Source organism: Coturnix japonica, chromosome 4 (genome assembly GCF_054131305.1).
Source record: "Coturnix japonica strain WE chromosome 4, WE-NBRP24, whole genome shotgun sequence".
Lineage (NCBI taxonomy): Eukaryota > Metazoa > Chordata > Aves > Galliformes > Phasianidae > Coturnix > Coturnix japonica.
The window spans coordinates 27055024-27072757 of NC_140666.1; the positions used below are offsets into that span (position 1 = coordinate 27055024).

At 38.4% G+C, this 17734-nt stretch overlaps 1 protein-coding gene and 1 long non-coding RNA gene across 4 annotated transcripts; one reads left to right on the forward strand and one right to left on the reverse strand.

Moving 5' to 3' along the window:
• Window positions 1-3: 3 nt before the first annotated feature.
• Window positions 4-6637, reverse strand: CTSO (cathepsin O). Of its 2 annotated transcripts, XM_015860969.3 has the most exons (8): window positions 6433-6637; window positions 5606-5711; window positions 5224-5357; window positions 4096-4263; window positions 3555-3676; window positions 3053-3216; window positions 2533-2625; window positions 4-1855 (listed from the first exon to the last, which is right to left on the reverse strand). In XM_015860969.3, the coding sequence occupies exons 1-8, from the start codon at window positions 6568-6570 to the stop codon at window positions 1821-1823; spliced, it is 960 nt and encodes a 319-aa protein (XP_015716455.2). In that variant the 5' UTR covers window positions 6571-6637; the 3' UTR covers window positions 4-1820. The 2 variants fall into 2 exon arrangements, with proteins under 2 accessions (XP_015716455.2, XP_085402525.1); XM_085546399.1 differs by lacking the exon at window positions 5224-5357.
• On the forward strand, window positions 5517-17029 carry LOC146761001 (uncharacterized). 2 transcript variants are annotated; one of them, XR_014945726.1, is made up of 5 exons: window positions 5517-5627; window positions 8083-8169; window positions 11839-12028; window positions 12848-12942; window positions 16591-17029. It is a non-coding gene; the product is annotated as an uncharacterized LOC146761001 (long non-coding RNA). The 2 variants fall into 2 exon arrangements; XR_014945725.1 differs by lacking the exon at window positions 16591-17029 and adding an exon at window positions 9818-9940 and having other exon boundaries at window positions 12848-13535.
• The last annotated feature ends 705 nt before the right edge of the window (window positions 17030-17734 follow it).

The window sequence follows — 17734 nt, forward strand, 5'->3', positions numbered from 1 at the left end:
ACAGCTGTTTAAAATGTTTTTTAATCAAGATATCATTGAAACAAGGATAAAATTGTTACATCATAAAAGTGAGGTGACTTTGATCACCAAGTAGATAAGGCTGTATCATCTTCTCATTAGATGGACTGTTGCTAAATGCTTCTCTAGAAAATACATTTGCTGCAGGCTTCAATTTTTGGTGAGTTGTTCTGTACCTGTGTACTCCAATTAATCTTGGTTGTATCACTTCAGAAGCATAGCTGGAACTTCAATGTTTGATACTTCTATAAAAACACATTACTTCTATGCCAATTTAGAAGTTTAGCTGTTCTTATCCCATCAGGGAAGTGTGCTATCTGTTGTCTGTAATCTGCTAAGGGTATGGCTGTACTACACAAAATGTTTCCCTTTTATTATTCTCAAGTTTGAGCCTGTTAGAGAGAGGAATAGCACCTAACATTTAGCACCTAAGTCTTTTTTCCCCCCACTTAAAATACTGACTCTTAAAAACAGAAGGCCTAAGGTGACAGTACAAGAGAGAGTGATGAACATTCATGGCATCTGTTGTAAAAACATTACACTGATCATTAGGAGGGTACAGCATGTACCAAAAATATAGAACTGCTTCAATACTTTTCATAATACTCCTCAATAAAGGACACTGATAAAGCATTCCAGGTGACAGAGTCTGAGCATCTTAGAAATGTGTGTTTAGTTGTCCATTCTAGTTACATTTGCCTCCAGCTGTAGTTATACAGATCAGCAAAGCTGGAACCACCTTATCACTCTCAGCAAGTCTCTCCTACAAGGTCAACTGAGTTTAATACTTTTGTAGGGAAGCCTACTCTACTTGGAATATGCAAATAGCTTACAGCTATCTACTACCAGACTTTTTCTATGACAGATAATTTCTTAATTTGTTTCACAGCTGTTCCATTGTTAGCTGTGAAGCAGAGAAGAGAGGAGGTGTGGGGAATCGACAGCTAGTAAAGCACAGAATGGTTCGGTTGCAAACATTTCTGTCCTGGCAGGGCAGAGGATGATAAACTACTAGAACTGTCTTGGTTCATCTAAGTACAGTTTTCTTCTTGCTTTCCTACCCATTTAACAAATTAATTCAGAAGACTATTATATTTGAGGCCCTTTTCAAAATACACCTTCCAACTTGGAAGAGCTCTGAAGTTCTATCTACTCAAGAAAGGAAAAAGAGTGGAATAGAAGGACTACAGCATTACAGAGACCCTGCTCAGGAAATTGCTTTGTGGCTATTTCACTCCTTTGTTCATCTAGTTTTAGAGAAAGGAAAAAAAAAAAAAAAAAGTAGAATTTCACAAAAACGTGGAAGACAAAAACATGTCTCAACCAGAGATACTAGAAAAGCCAAAGCAGGTAGCAAAACAGAACTTTTTTCTCTTAGCACCCTTCTCTCCTAATAAAAAGCAGCCATTGTGCTCCTGATGCTTAAATCATTTTAATTATACTCCATCACACCACTGATTATTGGGTTCACATTCCTTATTTGCTATCACTTCTTTTCTCGAGAAAATTTTTAATGGGATGTACTTTTTAGTATTCAGTACCTAAATTCTACATAGCAGTTTCAATCTATCTCCACAACTTCCTTCTGCAGGCTTTGTGGTTGATTCAAAGTCATCTTATTCCATGGGGGATTTGATACATAACACACGTGCCAAATAAAAACATATCTAAAAATTCCAGCCAACCACTTCCTGTACTGCTTAAAAAGCAGGAATTCTTCATATAGTTTGTCCTTATTTTAGGAAATGCTGCATCTTCACATATAACGTATGCCAAATGATAATCCTGGTCTTCAGCCAAAATCAAACAAATACTGATGAAACTGTATCTGCTATACCTATAGATGAAACAAACAAAAAAACTGTAATGAATACTAGAAACAGAGACTTGCCACCAAATTAGTTACCAGAACTCATATTCATATTACATCCTCTCTCTTCCTTATACTAAGTATTGGCATAGGGTGGCAGCAGGGAAAAAAAAAACCACACAAAACCCACCAAAATAAACAGCTACAATTCTTATTTCCTCACTGCCTGACATTATTTATAGTTTAAATCTATTCTTCTTCTTCCTCTGTTTTCACATTCAAAACTCAAGATTTTTCTTTGAGGATTAGGCACAGAATCCTTGGATGGGACATTTACCTGTCTTACCTCTAGATTCAGAAACTTGGCAGAAAGTGAGTATTTAAAAATCTAAAAGCCACTTAAATTAGCCTAGGCTGACGATACACAACAACTGCACACTTGACAACACCATTACCTCTCCATGGTAATGTACTGTCATACATAAATTATTATGGCTTATGTACCTTAACATTTGAATGATGTTTTTCAGTCATTCAACAACATGGCTAGGTTGAACCACCACCACTGTTTTTCTATCTGAACTCACCTAACCTCATTCAAAACATAGCAATGATTTGTATTTCCTCTGCGAGGATCATTGTATCACCTTACTTATGTGGAGTAACGCGTGGCCTTTATCACTTGCATTATTTCTCAGACTTACCACAGACATTGCTGCCTATCTTAACACGAGCATAGCCATCTATTCCCCATGTATGGCCCCAAGAGTTTTGTACAATCCAGTAAGGAATGGTACCTGGAAAATACATTTTCATAGGGTAAAGACAAATGATAATTAGGAAATATAAAAATGCTAACATTCTATACAGTTAATTAGCATTTTAATATCTCACAGGATGCTGACTGGGTGCCATTATACAGAGAAGCCTCCTGTTGTTCACAGCAAGGACTAATAATTCAGCAAAAAACAGACTGGATATACCCTGTGTTAGGGTAAAGATATAGATACCTGTGTTCTTGTCTTTACAGGGACATGAAGTCCCACTAAACCAAAGGAACATAGAAAAGAAGAATTTCCTGGGATCAGACTGCAATTCCAGAACTGAGCTGACACCAAGTCAAGCAGTTCTCAAATTATGGATTTTAATATCCTGACTTACAGGAGACAAGCTGCAAGTACAAGGAAACAAAAGAACTTAGAAGTTCAGTTGATGGAAACATACCTGTTCTGTCAAAACCAGTGATAAGTACAGCATGGTTTGCTTTTCCACTGGAGCAGTGATACTGTATGATCCCACCAAGATAATCCTGCCAGCTAACTGCATCTACTGTTACTGCCAAAGGACCCCAGTCAACAAGTACTCTCATCATTTCCTCTTCCTGACCACTGTGAAAGAAGTGAGTGATAACACAGAGCTTAAAGTTAGTGTAGAAAAGCAATTTGAGATGAGATAATCTACTTAAGTAAGATTTAATAATCAAATAATGAATGGACTATGGAATAGGTGCCAGTCCAAAGATTAAAAAGTCTAGGTCAAGTGAGCAGTACTAAGCACCATCTACCTCTTATGCCCCACTCCTCTCAATTAGAAAACAACTACATATTATTATTACCCTTTAGTTTTTCAAACATTCAGGTGAAATTATCCACATAACCTTTGGCTTACTCTTACTCCAGTAAGTGAACACTTTAGTGAAAGTACAGCAATAATCAACAGCAGTTACCTGAAGTCATATGCAGCAAATCCTCTTATTGAAACTCCAAAATCCGAGTGAGCAAAATAATGGCACAGTCCTGTCTGAGCTTTAAAAGTGTACTCTGAATCTCTCACAAGTTTGACTTTTGTCTGCAAAGAGATAAATAAATGAGAATGCAATGTGTTTGACTCAGTCCAGTGACCCCTGCATACATGGTCTCTTCTACAGGGGCACTGTGTGGCTATTGCTTCAGTTGATTTCAATGGAAATACTGTGACACCAGTCACAGAATATTATTCTCATCCCTTGTGGGTGAATTTAATGCACTCATAAGCAACATATATAGACTATAAAATTAAAATCAAGTTTCAGTTCTGCTTGAAATAATACTTAATTCTAGGCTAATAAACAACCATATACACACAAGCAAAAATCAGACGGTCTGTAAAGCAAACATTCCTTCTTCCCCATCACTTCTTCCCCTGTAGAAACAAAACAAACACACACACAAAAAAAAACCCCAAAACAATGCTAAAGAAGGGCTCAAGATTTATACAATGTTTCATACCTGATTCAGCCAACTCAAAGCAGTTACTGTGGAACCACCGCTGCAGCCATAATTACTGTATGAACAATCGATAACCTGCTGTACGCTGAGTTCTTCCAGATTATTTCCTTTAATTGCATAGGCAGACTCTATTCCACCCACAACACTGAAAGCCCAGCAGCCTCCACACTGGAAGAAAGAGAAGATAAACAGGAGAAAAAAAAAACTCAACCTTGCTTTTGTAACACAATATGGAAAAAGGTAAGTATAAAGAGTTTTCCAATGCTCTTCATTTACTATCTAATTTTTTATCTTCGTTTTTATGGCATTACAAATATGGAATTGTTTTTTTTATCCCCGCTGTGCTACTCTGTGAAAACTAGAAATGAATTAGAGATGTCTTACTGTAATGATTCCTTCCTGACTCATTTTTACTAACATTAAGACAGCCCTTTGAAATAGGTCTAAGGGACACTTTTTAGTGCTAGGTATGTTATTTTCTTAATTATAGACCAAGACTTGGGAAGAAATTACTTTTTAACCACATTATTAAGTTCTGTAAAAGGATGCACTTAAGGAAGTAGCCTGTGGTTTTCTGTGGTCTGAAGAATTTTATAGAAGTATATTAGATTACACCACAAGCAGCATAACCAAAACTAAATGTGAGAAAACAAAACTCCTAGCTGATATCACAGTTTGTTTTCTCATCTTTTTCAGTTGTGGTGATTTATACAGAGAGCACAGAGCTTATTCCTAGGCAGAGGTTACATTACACAAAGGAAAAATATTGGGAGTTTAAAAGCTGAGTGCTGCTTACCCTGTTCAGCGTACTAGATGGCTATAGCCAATCTGGGATGTAACCAGTTGGGTTCTATTTATGTGCCATACAAGCACCTCCAGAGAAGAGGAGTTTAGTGGTAAAGGTATGGATTCTACACAATTCATAACTGCACAATTAGCAACTTTTACCTTTTATGCTTTATACCTAAGCCCACTCTTTGTAAAAGGCTGTGTTACTTAGCATATGTCAATGCTCCAAGTCTTGAGGAAATGCTGATCCTTCCCTGTCCTTCATCGTGCCCTACAATGTACTGGAACTGTCTCTAATCAGTGCTTGAGAATCAGCAAAAGGAAATCACCACCACTTACTGTCTGCTGATTTCTCACTTCTGCAATGACTTTCTTGTCCCTCCAGTCAAACTTCTTTGGCAAAGGTTTTTCCTTTCCCTTTGGCACTTTTATGTATCTGGGGAGTTTGTGAGGTATGCTTCTTAAGTAAATAGCTAAACACAGAATACAAACTTTTATACATCTGCTTAAAGAAATGACAAAAACAAATGAACAACACAAACCCAACCTGCTTTACTAGAAGCCATAATGGTAACTTTGATCCGTGGTCACAACCACGGAATGGCACAGCATTCTCAAATCCATAAAGTAATCATTATAGTCCAGAACTAATTTAAATATTCTTACATTTTTAGAAAGAACAGAAATATTCGACGTGGGAAACATGAGGACTGTTTTGTACCTTTGAACTCTTCTGGGAACAGGTGAGAAAACTGATTTTTTCCATAGAAAGCAGTTCCATTATCGTTTGATGGTGAATTCAGTAACCTAATTCTTTTAGCACTTTCCTGAATAGAAACATAAGTATTGCAGCTGTCATTAAGTTAGTGACAAAACTTTAAGAGCAGAAGGTTACCAACAGCAATTATGACCTCAGAATCAGAGAGCCATTAAAGTTAGAAAAGACTTTTAAGATCACCTAGTCTGCCCACCAAGCCATCCTCAACCATGCCCCCTAACCATGCCTGTCAGTACCACATCCACACCATTCTTCAACACCTCCAAGGATGCTCCAGCTCCCTTGGCAGCCTGTGCCCATCCACCCTGAATGTCCCTCCCAGCACAATTTATGGCCATAACCCCTTGCTAACTTGCTCAGCTCAGATTCCGCTCAGATTCACCCTGGGCTCTTATCAAGCCAGTCTGAAAGCGATTAGACTAATTTTAGCTCCAGAAACACTTATGAAGTGCACAGATAGTATAAAATCAATATAAGACCAACAAAATAAACTGACAAGTGGAGTCAAAGTCATCTGATGCCCTTGTCGGGCAGCACAACATGGAAACGCACGAAAACATTTCATCCTTAGATAAGATTTAACTTTGTCTTGTTTCATGCTGCAGAACTAACATAACTATCTGCCGCAGGACGGCACGCAGCACGAGCACCCAAGGAGGACCCGGCCGCAGCTGTGATGCTGCTCCCTGGCGTCGGGAGCGGGGAAGGGAGGAACCCGCAGACACAGCGGCTCGGATGGCGAGCAGGGCAGCAGAGCAGCGGTGACCTACCCGCAGCGCCGCCGCTTCTTCCTCCCCTCCTCCTCCTCCATCCCACGGAGGACTCCCCGCAGCAGCCGGGGGCACCGGGAACGCGGCCTTGGCCGCTCTCAGCAGACAGCACGCCAACCCCAGCGCTAGTACCCCCATCACCGCGGGTTAACTCGGCCGCGCCTCGTTCCCTGCCGGCTTCCTGCCCGCTCCGCCTCCGGCTGCCGAGTCATAGCGGGTGGGGTCTCGAGAGACACCCCCACTCCGCACGGCTCGTAGCCGGCTCCTTGCAGGGAGAGGCGGGGACGGGCTTTTCGTTTCCAAGGCTGCGTGCAAGCCGGGGGGGCACGGTTACTGGGCGCTGCAGCTGCTGGCTGCGAGGCAGGAAAGGGCGAGAGGTGATGGCTGTCCCTGAGGGCTGGACTTGTTGCAGAGTTTTAGGAGAGAGAGCGTAGCTATTTCTTTGAGTAGCAGAAATGCATTTTGTAGCTCTTAGCATGTGAAGGCTCAGTGAGGAGCAAGCGAAAATGTGGCTGCATGTGCGTGCTCGAGACGGCCGGTCGCTTCCTTGGGGCGGTTCGCGTTGGTGGTCCGGAGTCAACTCGGTTTCTGCAGCGTTTCCTCACTCAAGTGTGAGTGAGCGGGTTCTGTCGTGTTTATTTCCTAGTTCTGAGGCAACGAGGTGCCCTTCTCCTGCTTCGGGTAACCGAGTTTGCTCTCTTCTGGGAAATGGCTTTAAAACGAACACGAACAAGAACTATCTTATTTTATACTGGTAACTCATGTTGGAGGAGGTGCTAAGTGGCTCGATCAGTGCTTGCCCGGTGTATCCCCCTCCACTTTTACTACTTGTCAGCAGTGGGAAACTCTATTTTCTGGGGTGAGATTACGTTATCGGCATTATTATCTGTCAGAGGAAGTGAAAAACAACAACAAAACCCACAATAGTTCATGATAAACCAACGGCTCCTTCCAGTCTACCTTGCTGGTAAAGGAACTGATAGCTGTAGTGACATCAATAACTGTGAAACACGTGGGGGCAACAGAGGACTTTTGGAGAGGCAATACCAAACCATGCGGTTGCTTAAAAAAAACCCAACACAACAAAAAGAAACAGTCCCTCCTATTTGGGAAGAAGGTATCCAAAACAGGTTCACATTTATACATAGATTTATAGCATATCAACAGGCAGGAAGTCCCTGTTTTGAATTACTCCTCTGTAAATCTGCTCCAACTTCATAAAGACAAAAGCAGAGGTCACCCTAGGCAGGTAATTTAAGTACTTTTTCCCCCTTTTTTCTTTTTGGACTTTGCAGGATAAATATATACTTCCAGAAAGCCTATTGAATATTCTATTGGTAGAGGCTTAATTTTTAATAGCATTTTATGTAATTACTGTTCTTGCTGTTTGCTAGAAGTATTTAATAAGCCCCATGCGTGCTAAAAGAAGCAGCAATAATGTATATGACTTGGAGCCCCTATATTCATTTAAAAACACTTGCTTTGAATGGAGGTATTCCAGTATTAACAGAACCTGGTTCTCTATAAGTGCAAAACTCCGACTTTTAAACTGATCTATAACTTACTGGAAGGATAATACTTTTCATAGTATGACAGTCAGATAGCTTACTGACACTTATTAGACTACCTTTATTTTCTCTCCCCTCACAGAGAAGAAATAATCTAAGTCCAACAGCAGGTGGAGCTGAGCACCTTGTCTTGAGAAAGCTTGAAGAGAAATATGACTTCAGAAGATGCGTAAGGCTTCTACTCATTTAAACACTTGCAGCAGTGTTGCTCTCTAAATACAGTTGCAATGGCAACAATTATTATATTTAATTAAACAATTGAAAATTGCAGTTTTGGGGTGAAATCTGGTCCTGTTTAAGGCAGTGTGAGAGTGAATTAGCAGTATTGTTGGTATTCTGAAGCCCTCTTTTATCAGCCTTGAGTTAGACTTCCTAAATACATCAGCATCTTTGTCTAGTGAGAGGACAGGAGGACTTGCCAAATCCAAGGAGAAGGAGAAAGAGGTACAACCTAGAAATCTTAACATAGATTTTTTACTCATTACATTGGATTATTTCTTATTCAGTTGTAAAAACTGAATTTTCTACTTAAAGAAGTACAGTGGGAATGTGCCACATAAGGAGGACTTAGGAGTTGTTATGCTGGTGAAAAATGTGGAGCCAAAGGACAAAATGGTTTAGGCTTCGGATAGCTTTCATTCCACTGAAATTTATATAATCATCCTACGAATCGGAATTAGGGTTAGGGTTATTGTACACAGGAAAAAAAGTTCCTCAAGCATTTATTGTATTGGGATAATCTAAAGCGTAATGACGGCTTACTTTACACTTTCTCTGTTAGCAGAATTTAATGCTTGTTCAAAAAAGATACTTCCCAGTGTCGAAGGTTTGATGTTTGCCTTGTTTTGGTCCATAAGGATATGGCACTTCTGCTGTGATTTGCCCAGCAAGTAGAAACATTATAGATTATCTTATAAGGTAGTTATGATTAATTTAGCATTTGTTGTTATATACATTATAGGTTCTCATGTGTAGCTGACCAGAGAGAACTAGATAATCTCTTGAAAATACTGATTGTGGCAAGTGTTACCCTCTGAAGAGGAAAACTTTCATGTAGCTCAGCTTTTCCTTGGGACATGAAGAATTTATTAAATGCGACGCCCTTCTTCCTAGTAGGCAGGGCAGTCGTTGAAAAGGTCATCTTTTAAAACAGATTGAAGTACATTCTGCATTACAAAAAGCATTTGACATTTCATTTTTTCCCTATTTTTTCACGCGTAGCCATGCACATAGTACCTGTGGTGCATTTGCTGCCATAACTCAGTAATCAGAGTATGAGATCACAACTTACTAGAATCTGAAGGAAAGTAGTTTCTGCTTGATTTTAGATTACATGTTAAATCCTTTTTATCTGTGTTTAAGTTTCAGATAAAATAAAGTATGTAACTGTAATTTTTTAAACATCTTTTAATAAATACCTTGAGGTAATTCTTAAAGGAACAGGTAGTCTGAAAAAATAAATATGTGTGCACAGGATTTTCAAGTTAGAACTTATGTGAGTGCTAAGTTGTAGCTTCCTATGCTTTGAGTGGTTTAGCCTTATCAAAATGCTTGTTACCAGTGTGTTGCTCAGCTTATGTTCTGCTGGTGAAATGTGTTGGTTGGTTTTTTTGGTGGTTGTTGTTGGGGCACATAGGCATGATATTTATGAACAGGTGTTAATGAGTCAGTATATTTTGCAATTGGTATATTCTCTGAGCTGTCTGATGGAGAATTCTGCAAGTTGTTTACAACTCTGGAGCAGAAGCTGCTCTTTAATGGCAGGTTAGTAGGTAGAGAAGAGATACATAACCTGTCCTTCCATTTAATTTGAACAGAGCTTCTCCTTGAAGTGGCTGAAGAAGTTGTATAGCCTTGCTACCAGGTTGAATTTTGATTACCAGAGGACATTATTAAGAAGAGTATGTTGTGATGGAGTCTGCAACTCAAGTGCCTTAGCTGTAAGCAATGGACTCCTTCCCATGCTGTAGGTGGAATACAAAGCAGCATACTTATCAATAAAGCCAAGTGTATGGGTGCACGTTTCCTTAAGGATGCACTGTCTATCTTGTAGCTATGGAGTGAGATTGTCCCCTCAAATGCATTAAAAATCCTTTCTTTTTGGAGCCAAATGCATAGAGAAGAGAGAGTTTTTTGTCTGCCAAGCCAAAATAATAGCTACTACGGTGAGTCTCTGCTACATCCTCCAGCAGCCTGGGGTGACTGCACTCTTGGCAGCCTCCTGTGTCCATACTGAGTGGCTGAGACAGCCTTCCTGTGCTTAAGAGATAGCAGATAATGCTGACAAAAATGGAGACCTTCCTTGTTTCATTGTGATGTTGAGACAAATGGTCCTTTTTCTAAATGTTGATCTTTTTTAGGACCATGAAGTTAAGATTAAGGCTTAATGACATCCTGCTTGAAAACCAAGTATGTAGTGTGCTACGATGTCCTTGCTATTTAAAACAGCATCCCCTCAGTCTGTAGTCTTGTTCACTTATTTTTATTATCACCTGGGAAAGGGATGGTATTTTTTTCAACCTTTGATGCAAATAAAATTATGAAGACAAAAAGACCAGCAAAATATGGTTGCTGAAAATTCCCAAATAGGTTTTTCTGAAGTGTGAATATAGTACCTAGTTAGAACAGAACTACACCAACATGAAAGCTTGGTAAGTGATGAGCTTCAGACCCCTCTGGCTTGTCTGGTTAGCTTTCCTTAAATTCATTAAAAAACTCACTAGTGGATTTTAGTCCCTGAACACTTTGTTCTTCTTAATCTTGTAGTTCCTGAATTACAACCTTTGGGGAACAGAAAGAGAAGCTAACCAGATGACAAAAATCTAAAAATATTTCCCTTACTTTCTACATGAAGTATCCTTATAAATGTATTTGGTTCACTGAAACATTAAACTCCAGGTTTTTGATGTTGTTTCCAGTAACTGCATGGAAAGAATACAGAGTGGTTTTAATGCAAGCTTAGCACTTGAATTCTGATTATTCACTAGGTAAGATACAAATTTTGACTTGGCAACTTAGTTGTCCATTCAATTTGATTCTTGTAATCATAGAAGGATGAAAATGTAGGAACAGCAGTTATATCACTAATAAATAAATTTGTGTAACAATTCTGCAATGAATGGCTTTCATTCAAACATAACATGTTATCATGGAAAAATTGCATGTGTTATTTTCCAGTACTTACTCTTCAATTATAATCTACTGTACCATGTAAGCACTGCACTTTAAAGGGCGGTTCAAATGGGTAGCTGTGGAGATAGATACAGGAAAGGTTATAATGTTCTTGTGCTATTACATATTAGCTTTTCTAAAATCAGTATATAACTGGAGAGCTAAAGTAGGCAGGATGCTCATGTGTTATATGTAAATACCTTTTCACATTTGACTCAGTGTTTATGTTCCAAATCGAACACATCATCAGGAGTAAGTAAATGATGGAAACACCTATTTTCTGAGGGATTTTGTTATAGTCCAGCTGTTTAAGCAAGGCGGTTAATCAAGTTGTTAACTCTTCCTGGCTGATGTGACTTATACCTTGATTATAGGAGTTCTACAGTAAAGAATAAATAATGATTGCACAAAAAAATCAGCAGGTGTGAAGTGCTGTTTCAATTACTTTAAAGTTCACTACCTCTGTGAAGCAAATATTTATTTTTCAGAAATGTTTCTGTTTTAAAAGCCTTGCTTGGTAAACCAAGAAAAAAGCCAGCAAAGCCAAATCAAACTCTCCAGTTTTTTGTTTCTGTGATCAACAAGTGAGCTTTAGTGAGGTTTCTAATATTGTATGAAGCTTAATATATCTGAATTTATAAAATTGCCTTGTTTCTTCATATCCTAGGTCTGTGTTGTACCTATTTTCCAGGAGAAAATATGATGTTCAGAGCAGCAAGTCAGAGAAGAATTCACCTTTTTCAAAGATTCCCCTTTAAGAAGTGGGACTAGGTCTGAAAGAGCCTGTTGTACCTACAGTCATGTGCAGACTAAGAACTGACAGAAGTTGCTGTATCCCATTGCATTTCTTCTTATGAGTAAGTATGTTAAGATTTCTCTTATCTGTAGCTTCTTACCATGCCATGTTCAAAGCACAATGGATTGTGACTTCTTTCTGCTGCCTTTTGCCACGGAGTTCTGTGTGGGTTAGGGCTCAGAAGGCTCTCCTGTTTTAACAGCCTGAAGTGCCATGTCTCAGATGATGCCCTGGCTTATTTACCTGCTGTAGAGAGCCTGCTTTGCAGGGAGGCTGAACTCGGTGATCTCTGGAGGTCCCTTCTGCCCCTATGATTCTGTGATTCTATTCCTTGTTTCCCTTCTTTTCTCTCATTTCTTGTTCTGCTGTTATACTAATAAAGCTGTCTACAGGTTTTCTAATTCTATACCTCACTCCGTAAGGACTACTGGCTGAGCCAAGCTGGAAGTACTGCAGTGTCTGCAGAAATAAATGTTCTGCATTATCTTTTCAGTGCTGCAGTTCTCAAAATGGATTCTTTTTATTAAATCAACACCTGTAAATGACTGCCTTAAATGCTACTGTAATTTAATTAAATTTTATTGCCTTTTGGAAGTAGAAATACATACTGATGTAGATAAGCAGGTTAATAGAAGGTGAAAGTGGCAAGAAAGCCATACTGATTATTAGTATTTAACTTCCTTGATGTCTGATTATCTGTAAGAACACTCTAGATAAAGCAGATAATGAAACAGACAACTGGCTTTGTGATGTATAAACTGGACGCAGCATATTCATTTGTGAAAATACATGAGTATTATTGAATTTTCTCCTGGAATACTGTTGTCTTATATACTTAAGTAAAATGGGAATTTGATTAAGTGACATTTTTCCTTTTCAGATGCATTATTGGAAAAGGAATTAAGAGCAGGGAGTCAGCACCATGTGGCTGTTCCGCTGTCTTTGAATGGTTGATGTGTTCCATAGATTATTCTGGTAAATGTCTTGGAATCATTCTACAGAGTCTTCATAGAAGCTCTGTTCTGGTCACAAAGTTGTATTTGAACACTACAGATTGGTTTCAAGAAAACTGAAACATCTCAGTAAAATCTCCTTGGGACATGTGAGAGGTTTGTCATATGTCCTACCACAGCAGTAGTGTTTCACTCTCATTGTTTGTATGAGCACATAGAGGATGTCAAGAGGTGTGGAGAATTAGGCATTCGGTTTGGGTACCAGACTTGTCTGATTGTTGTACTCCTGTCTAGTTATTCTATCTAGTTAGTATATCAGGACATTATGTTATTAAACTCTGTGGTTTCTATTTCACTTCTAAAACAAAATTTCCAGTACAATTTATATCACTGCAAAGTGAACGAAACAAATTTGGTGTCTGCTTGTAGCCAAGTGCTTCTTCCAACTCTTCCCCCTTCACAAAGTAACCTGATTTGACTTGGTGATCAGAAGCCTATTAGCATTAAGGAACATGGTAATTTTGAGCCAAAGGAGGAGTGAGAAATATCACTTTCTGCACTTATGTCAAAAGGCAGAAATAATGAGAAAGGGAAGTAAATGATAGAATGTGAAAAATAAAAAAACCCAACAAAATAGATGAGACGCACATAAACTCAACAAGTGCTACTTAATTTATATCCTGGCTGTGAGGTGACAGTACCAAGTCTGTACCAACCAGGTTGCTGTAATCATACAATATTTGAGAGTTGGTCTGTAGCAATCTTCCCACATATGCCTAGTGGCAAAATTCAGGATTTATGAGACGGTATGCATTTACCTAGCCTTCTATCATGACAGTCTTGTCTGTGGTTGAAAATCTTAGTACTTCTCAGCATGATTGAAAGGTTCCATTGGCCTTTTCTGTTTCCATTTTTGTGACAATAGAGCAATAAACAACGTTCTTGTTTTGCCATGAAGATGAGCAGTAAGGTCTCCCACGAGCCTGCTCTTCTCCAAACTAAGCAATCCCAGTTCCCTCAGCCACTCCTCATAAGATCTGTGCTCCGAACCCCTCACCAGCTTTTTTGCCCTTCTCTGAACATGCTCTAGGGCGTCAACGTCTTTCTTGTGGGAGTACTTCAAGGTGTAGCCTCCTCAGTGCTGAGTACTGAGGGTTGATTGCCTCCCTAATCCTGCTCACTATACTATATCTGATACGAGCCAGGATGGTGTTGGGCTTCTTGGTCACCTGGTCACACTGTTGGCTCATATTCAACTTTAAATTGCAGCTTGGCAATCTTGAATCTAATTTTGTAATTTTTAGTGTACTTACAGTTCTTTGCTGAAGATCTTCATAAATATAACTTCTCGAATTATGAATGTGACTTCATTTTTTTTTATTCTAAATTGGATTTTCTGTGCCCTTTAAACTGCTATGAATATATTACACAAAATGGAATAAAATGTCAAAATTTGTCATTTTTATTCAAAATCCTATAAAGTAAAAAGAACTAAATGGAATGTAATTGAGAAAACAGTTGAGTTTGAGCATGGTCACGTATGATGCGTTCCCTCTTGCTAACAGCTCAGAACTCATGCAGTTGCTTGCTAGCTCACTCCAAAATGAGATGGGGGAGAGAATAAGAAAGCTGAAAACTCATAGATCAAGATCTTCATCTTTTAAACGAATTTAATAAATTAAGTCATGTGTGCAAGCAGAGCAAAATAAAGGAATTTATTCACTATTTGCCACAGCAACAAAGATGTTTAGCCTCTTCCTGAAAAGAAGGATTTCGGTATGTCTAATGGTTACTTAAAAGATGAAAACAAATATTCCTGCTTCTTCCCATGATCTTGTGTAGCTGAGCATGATGCCATTTGGTATGGAATATCCTGAGTTGGTTTCTGGCAAACCTTCAGCTTACTCTCTGAGGGAGGCAGAGAAAAGAAAAAAATAAACAGTATGCTTTGCAAGTACAGCAAGTGCTCAGCAATGGCCCAAACACTAGCGTATTATCAGTGCTGTTTTAATCACAATTTCAAAATGCAGTGCTCTATAGGCAACTATGAAGGAAATTTACTGCTAAAACCAAAGGAGGATGGTGGAAAAAAATAATGGATTAAATGTTGCACTTCTGTACATTGAATATCTCTCATGTGAATATCTGCTTAATGGTAGAATTTTTGCTTGGTTTGGAGGAGCAGGAAATATTAGGAATATATATAGAATATAGGAAGAATATATATATATAGGATTCTTAGGCATCTTTAAAATGTCATAAAGTATTATGGGATTTGGAGTCAGTAAGGAACGGGGTTTAAGTACCAACCATGGGCATGACTGAGTATTTTATAATCCACATACCTTGTCCAGTCCCTTAATAAACTGATTTGAAGGGGCAGATAATTTGTAGTCATTCAGCTAATGGAATGAAGCTGAACTTTTAGGTTGCTATTACTGTTAATATTATTTCAGTCACTTCTTCATTCTCTTGTAATCTCTTGCAAATCTCTTTCATTGTGCAGTCTCTTTTATTTTTGTTGTGCGACATTTGAGAGTGAGATGCATTAGTGATACCAGCAGTATTTTTTTTTTGTTTTGTTTTCAAATTTCTAAATGGTGAGACTAAAAATGTCTTGCTTTCCACAGTTACTTATTTTTTTCATCTTGTTGTTCAGTGGTGCATAGCCACCTCAGTGTTAGGAGTGATTTCTTTCTGTGGGTGTTGTCAGCTATAAAATTCAGTGCTGACCTATCTGCAGAGTTCTGCCTGAAAACAATTAAATGCCAGAACTGTGTTTGTTCAAGGAACTTGACCTCTCACAAGCCTGACCTTTGATTGACTTCCCAGCCTGCTTTGCACTTGATGGAAACTTCTGTGATGGAACATTATTAAGAATGCAATTTCCTTTCCCACTGAAATATTAGCTACATTGGCAAGAGCCCTCTTAAAAAGCTTATTCATATATGCAAAAAACAAACAAACAAAATAAAAAAACAAACACAATCAAAAAAGACCCAAAATGAACCCAACAAAACAGTCTGCTCAAGAAGAAATACTGATACTTATTCATTCAGTACTCTGCAGTGATAAAATCAAAAGACCTCTGCATGAGGTGAATCTGCTGGCATATCTCCTATGACTAGTGAGGCTTTTAAAAGAAACTTTTTAAGTCATTCCAGAGTGTTGACATTTACCTCTATTACCTCTCAATTTGATCACATCCGCCTGCTTTAAATAGAACAGAAGATCAATGATTTTTTTGCATTTTCAACTTTTCTGCCCAGCATTTTAGTACCTGTATTAAAAGTGTACTGTAAAAATTACTTTGATATGCAAGCTGTTTTCATAATCCTTTATACTGCAAAACAAACTGCTATTGATTTTTAACTGAAACTACTGCACAACTGTTTTCTTCCTTGAAGTGTAGTCAGCAACATCGTATTACACTGTAACATAAGATTGTTATTCATGTAAAAATATTAAGGTACGTGGTTTTTATACAGTGTATTATTCAACTTTCCATTAGATGGAGTAATAAAGTAGTATAAGGCAGGTTTTCAAAGTCATGGTATTTTCTTTCATCAGAATAGGTGTTTGTTTTAAATAAGCCTTTCATGATGTAGTTAAAGCACTGTTCTAAATATTCTGCGTTTGATTTATTTTCCATTGTCTACATTTGATCTAGGAGAGAGACTGATAGAAAAAGTTGATAAAGCTTCTGATAAAAAGAATGTGCCATTCTAATGCTTCAGACCAAAGGAGGAGAAAGAACAGAAATTTGCTGGAAAGAGAAAACAACTGATTGGCAGAAATCTGTATATATAGTGGTGCACTGTAAGTCAACACCCTTCAGATGTTGACAGTCCCTCTTCTGTCCTTAATGTACAGAGGGACCAATTTATAGTTATAGGTTGATCTCTTTCTTTCTTGCATATCTCTGCTATTTATTGTCTCCGTTTTAAGTTACATTGATAACTCTGATAGTGGCGTGTTTCTGTGAGAGTGCTTGTTCAGCCAGTGTACAGAGCAGAGTCATGTTTTGTTTTGCTCACAACTAATGAGATTTGAAAGGCTGTGAAAATGTGGTTCCAAGTCAAATGATCAATAAATATTTGCTTACCTAATTAATCCTTCTTTTTTAAGATCAGCCTGTTTTGTCATAAAGGCAATACTTAAAAAAATGATGGTAATGTTCACTCAAACAACTTTCCAAGTTACCAAGCTGTAATGTGATATTGAGCACAGCCAGTGGATTTTCACCTGTGCTTTTACTGTAGGAAGAGATGGTTGTTGACTCCTCCAGAAGGCTGGGAGACCAGCCACCATCCCCAGGGAAGCCCAGCGTCCTTGCCCAGAACTCCATGCTGGGCAGAGGCAAGAGACTGTTAACCAGCTCTTTATGCTATTACTGTTGACCTCTACCTGGAATGTTTGCTCTCTAATGAGAAACACCTCACATAAATGCAATCTCTGAGTTTGTTTTACAGCAAAGATGGCAGTAAATTCTATTGATAAGGCACATTATTTGGGTTCCAGAGACCTAGATTGTATCTAACCTCACGTCTTAAGCCAGCTAAATTTGCCTTTGTTGGCTCAGAATTTCATCGAATGCAACACCAAGTCTGATTTATGTTTTGAAAATGTTTGATTTTGTTATTTCTGTTCTGAAATGCTTCAGCTAAATGGGGGGTGTTGGGTGGGGAGTGGGGGTGGGGTGAGCAAAAAACATAATAATAATAGATAAAAACGGCCAATATTTTAAAATTACAGGGAAAAACTGTTCTAAAAATATGAAGATGTATTTCTTTTATATGAGCTATTTTTCTATG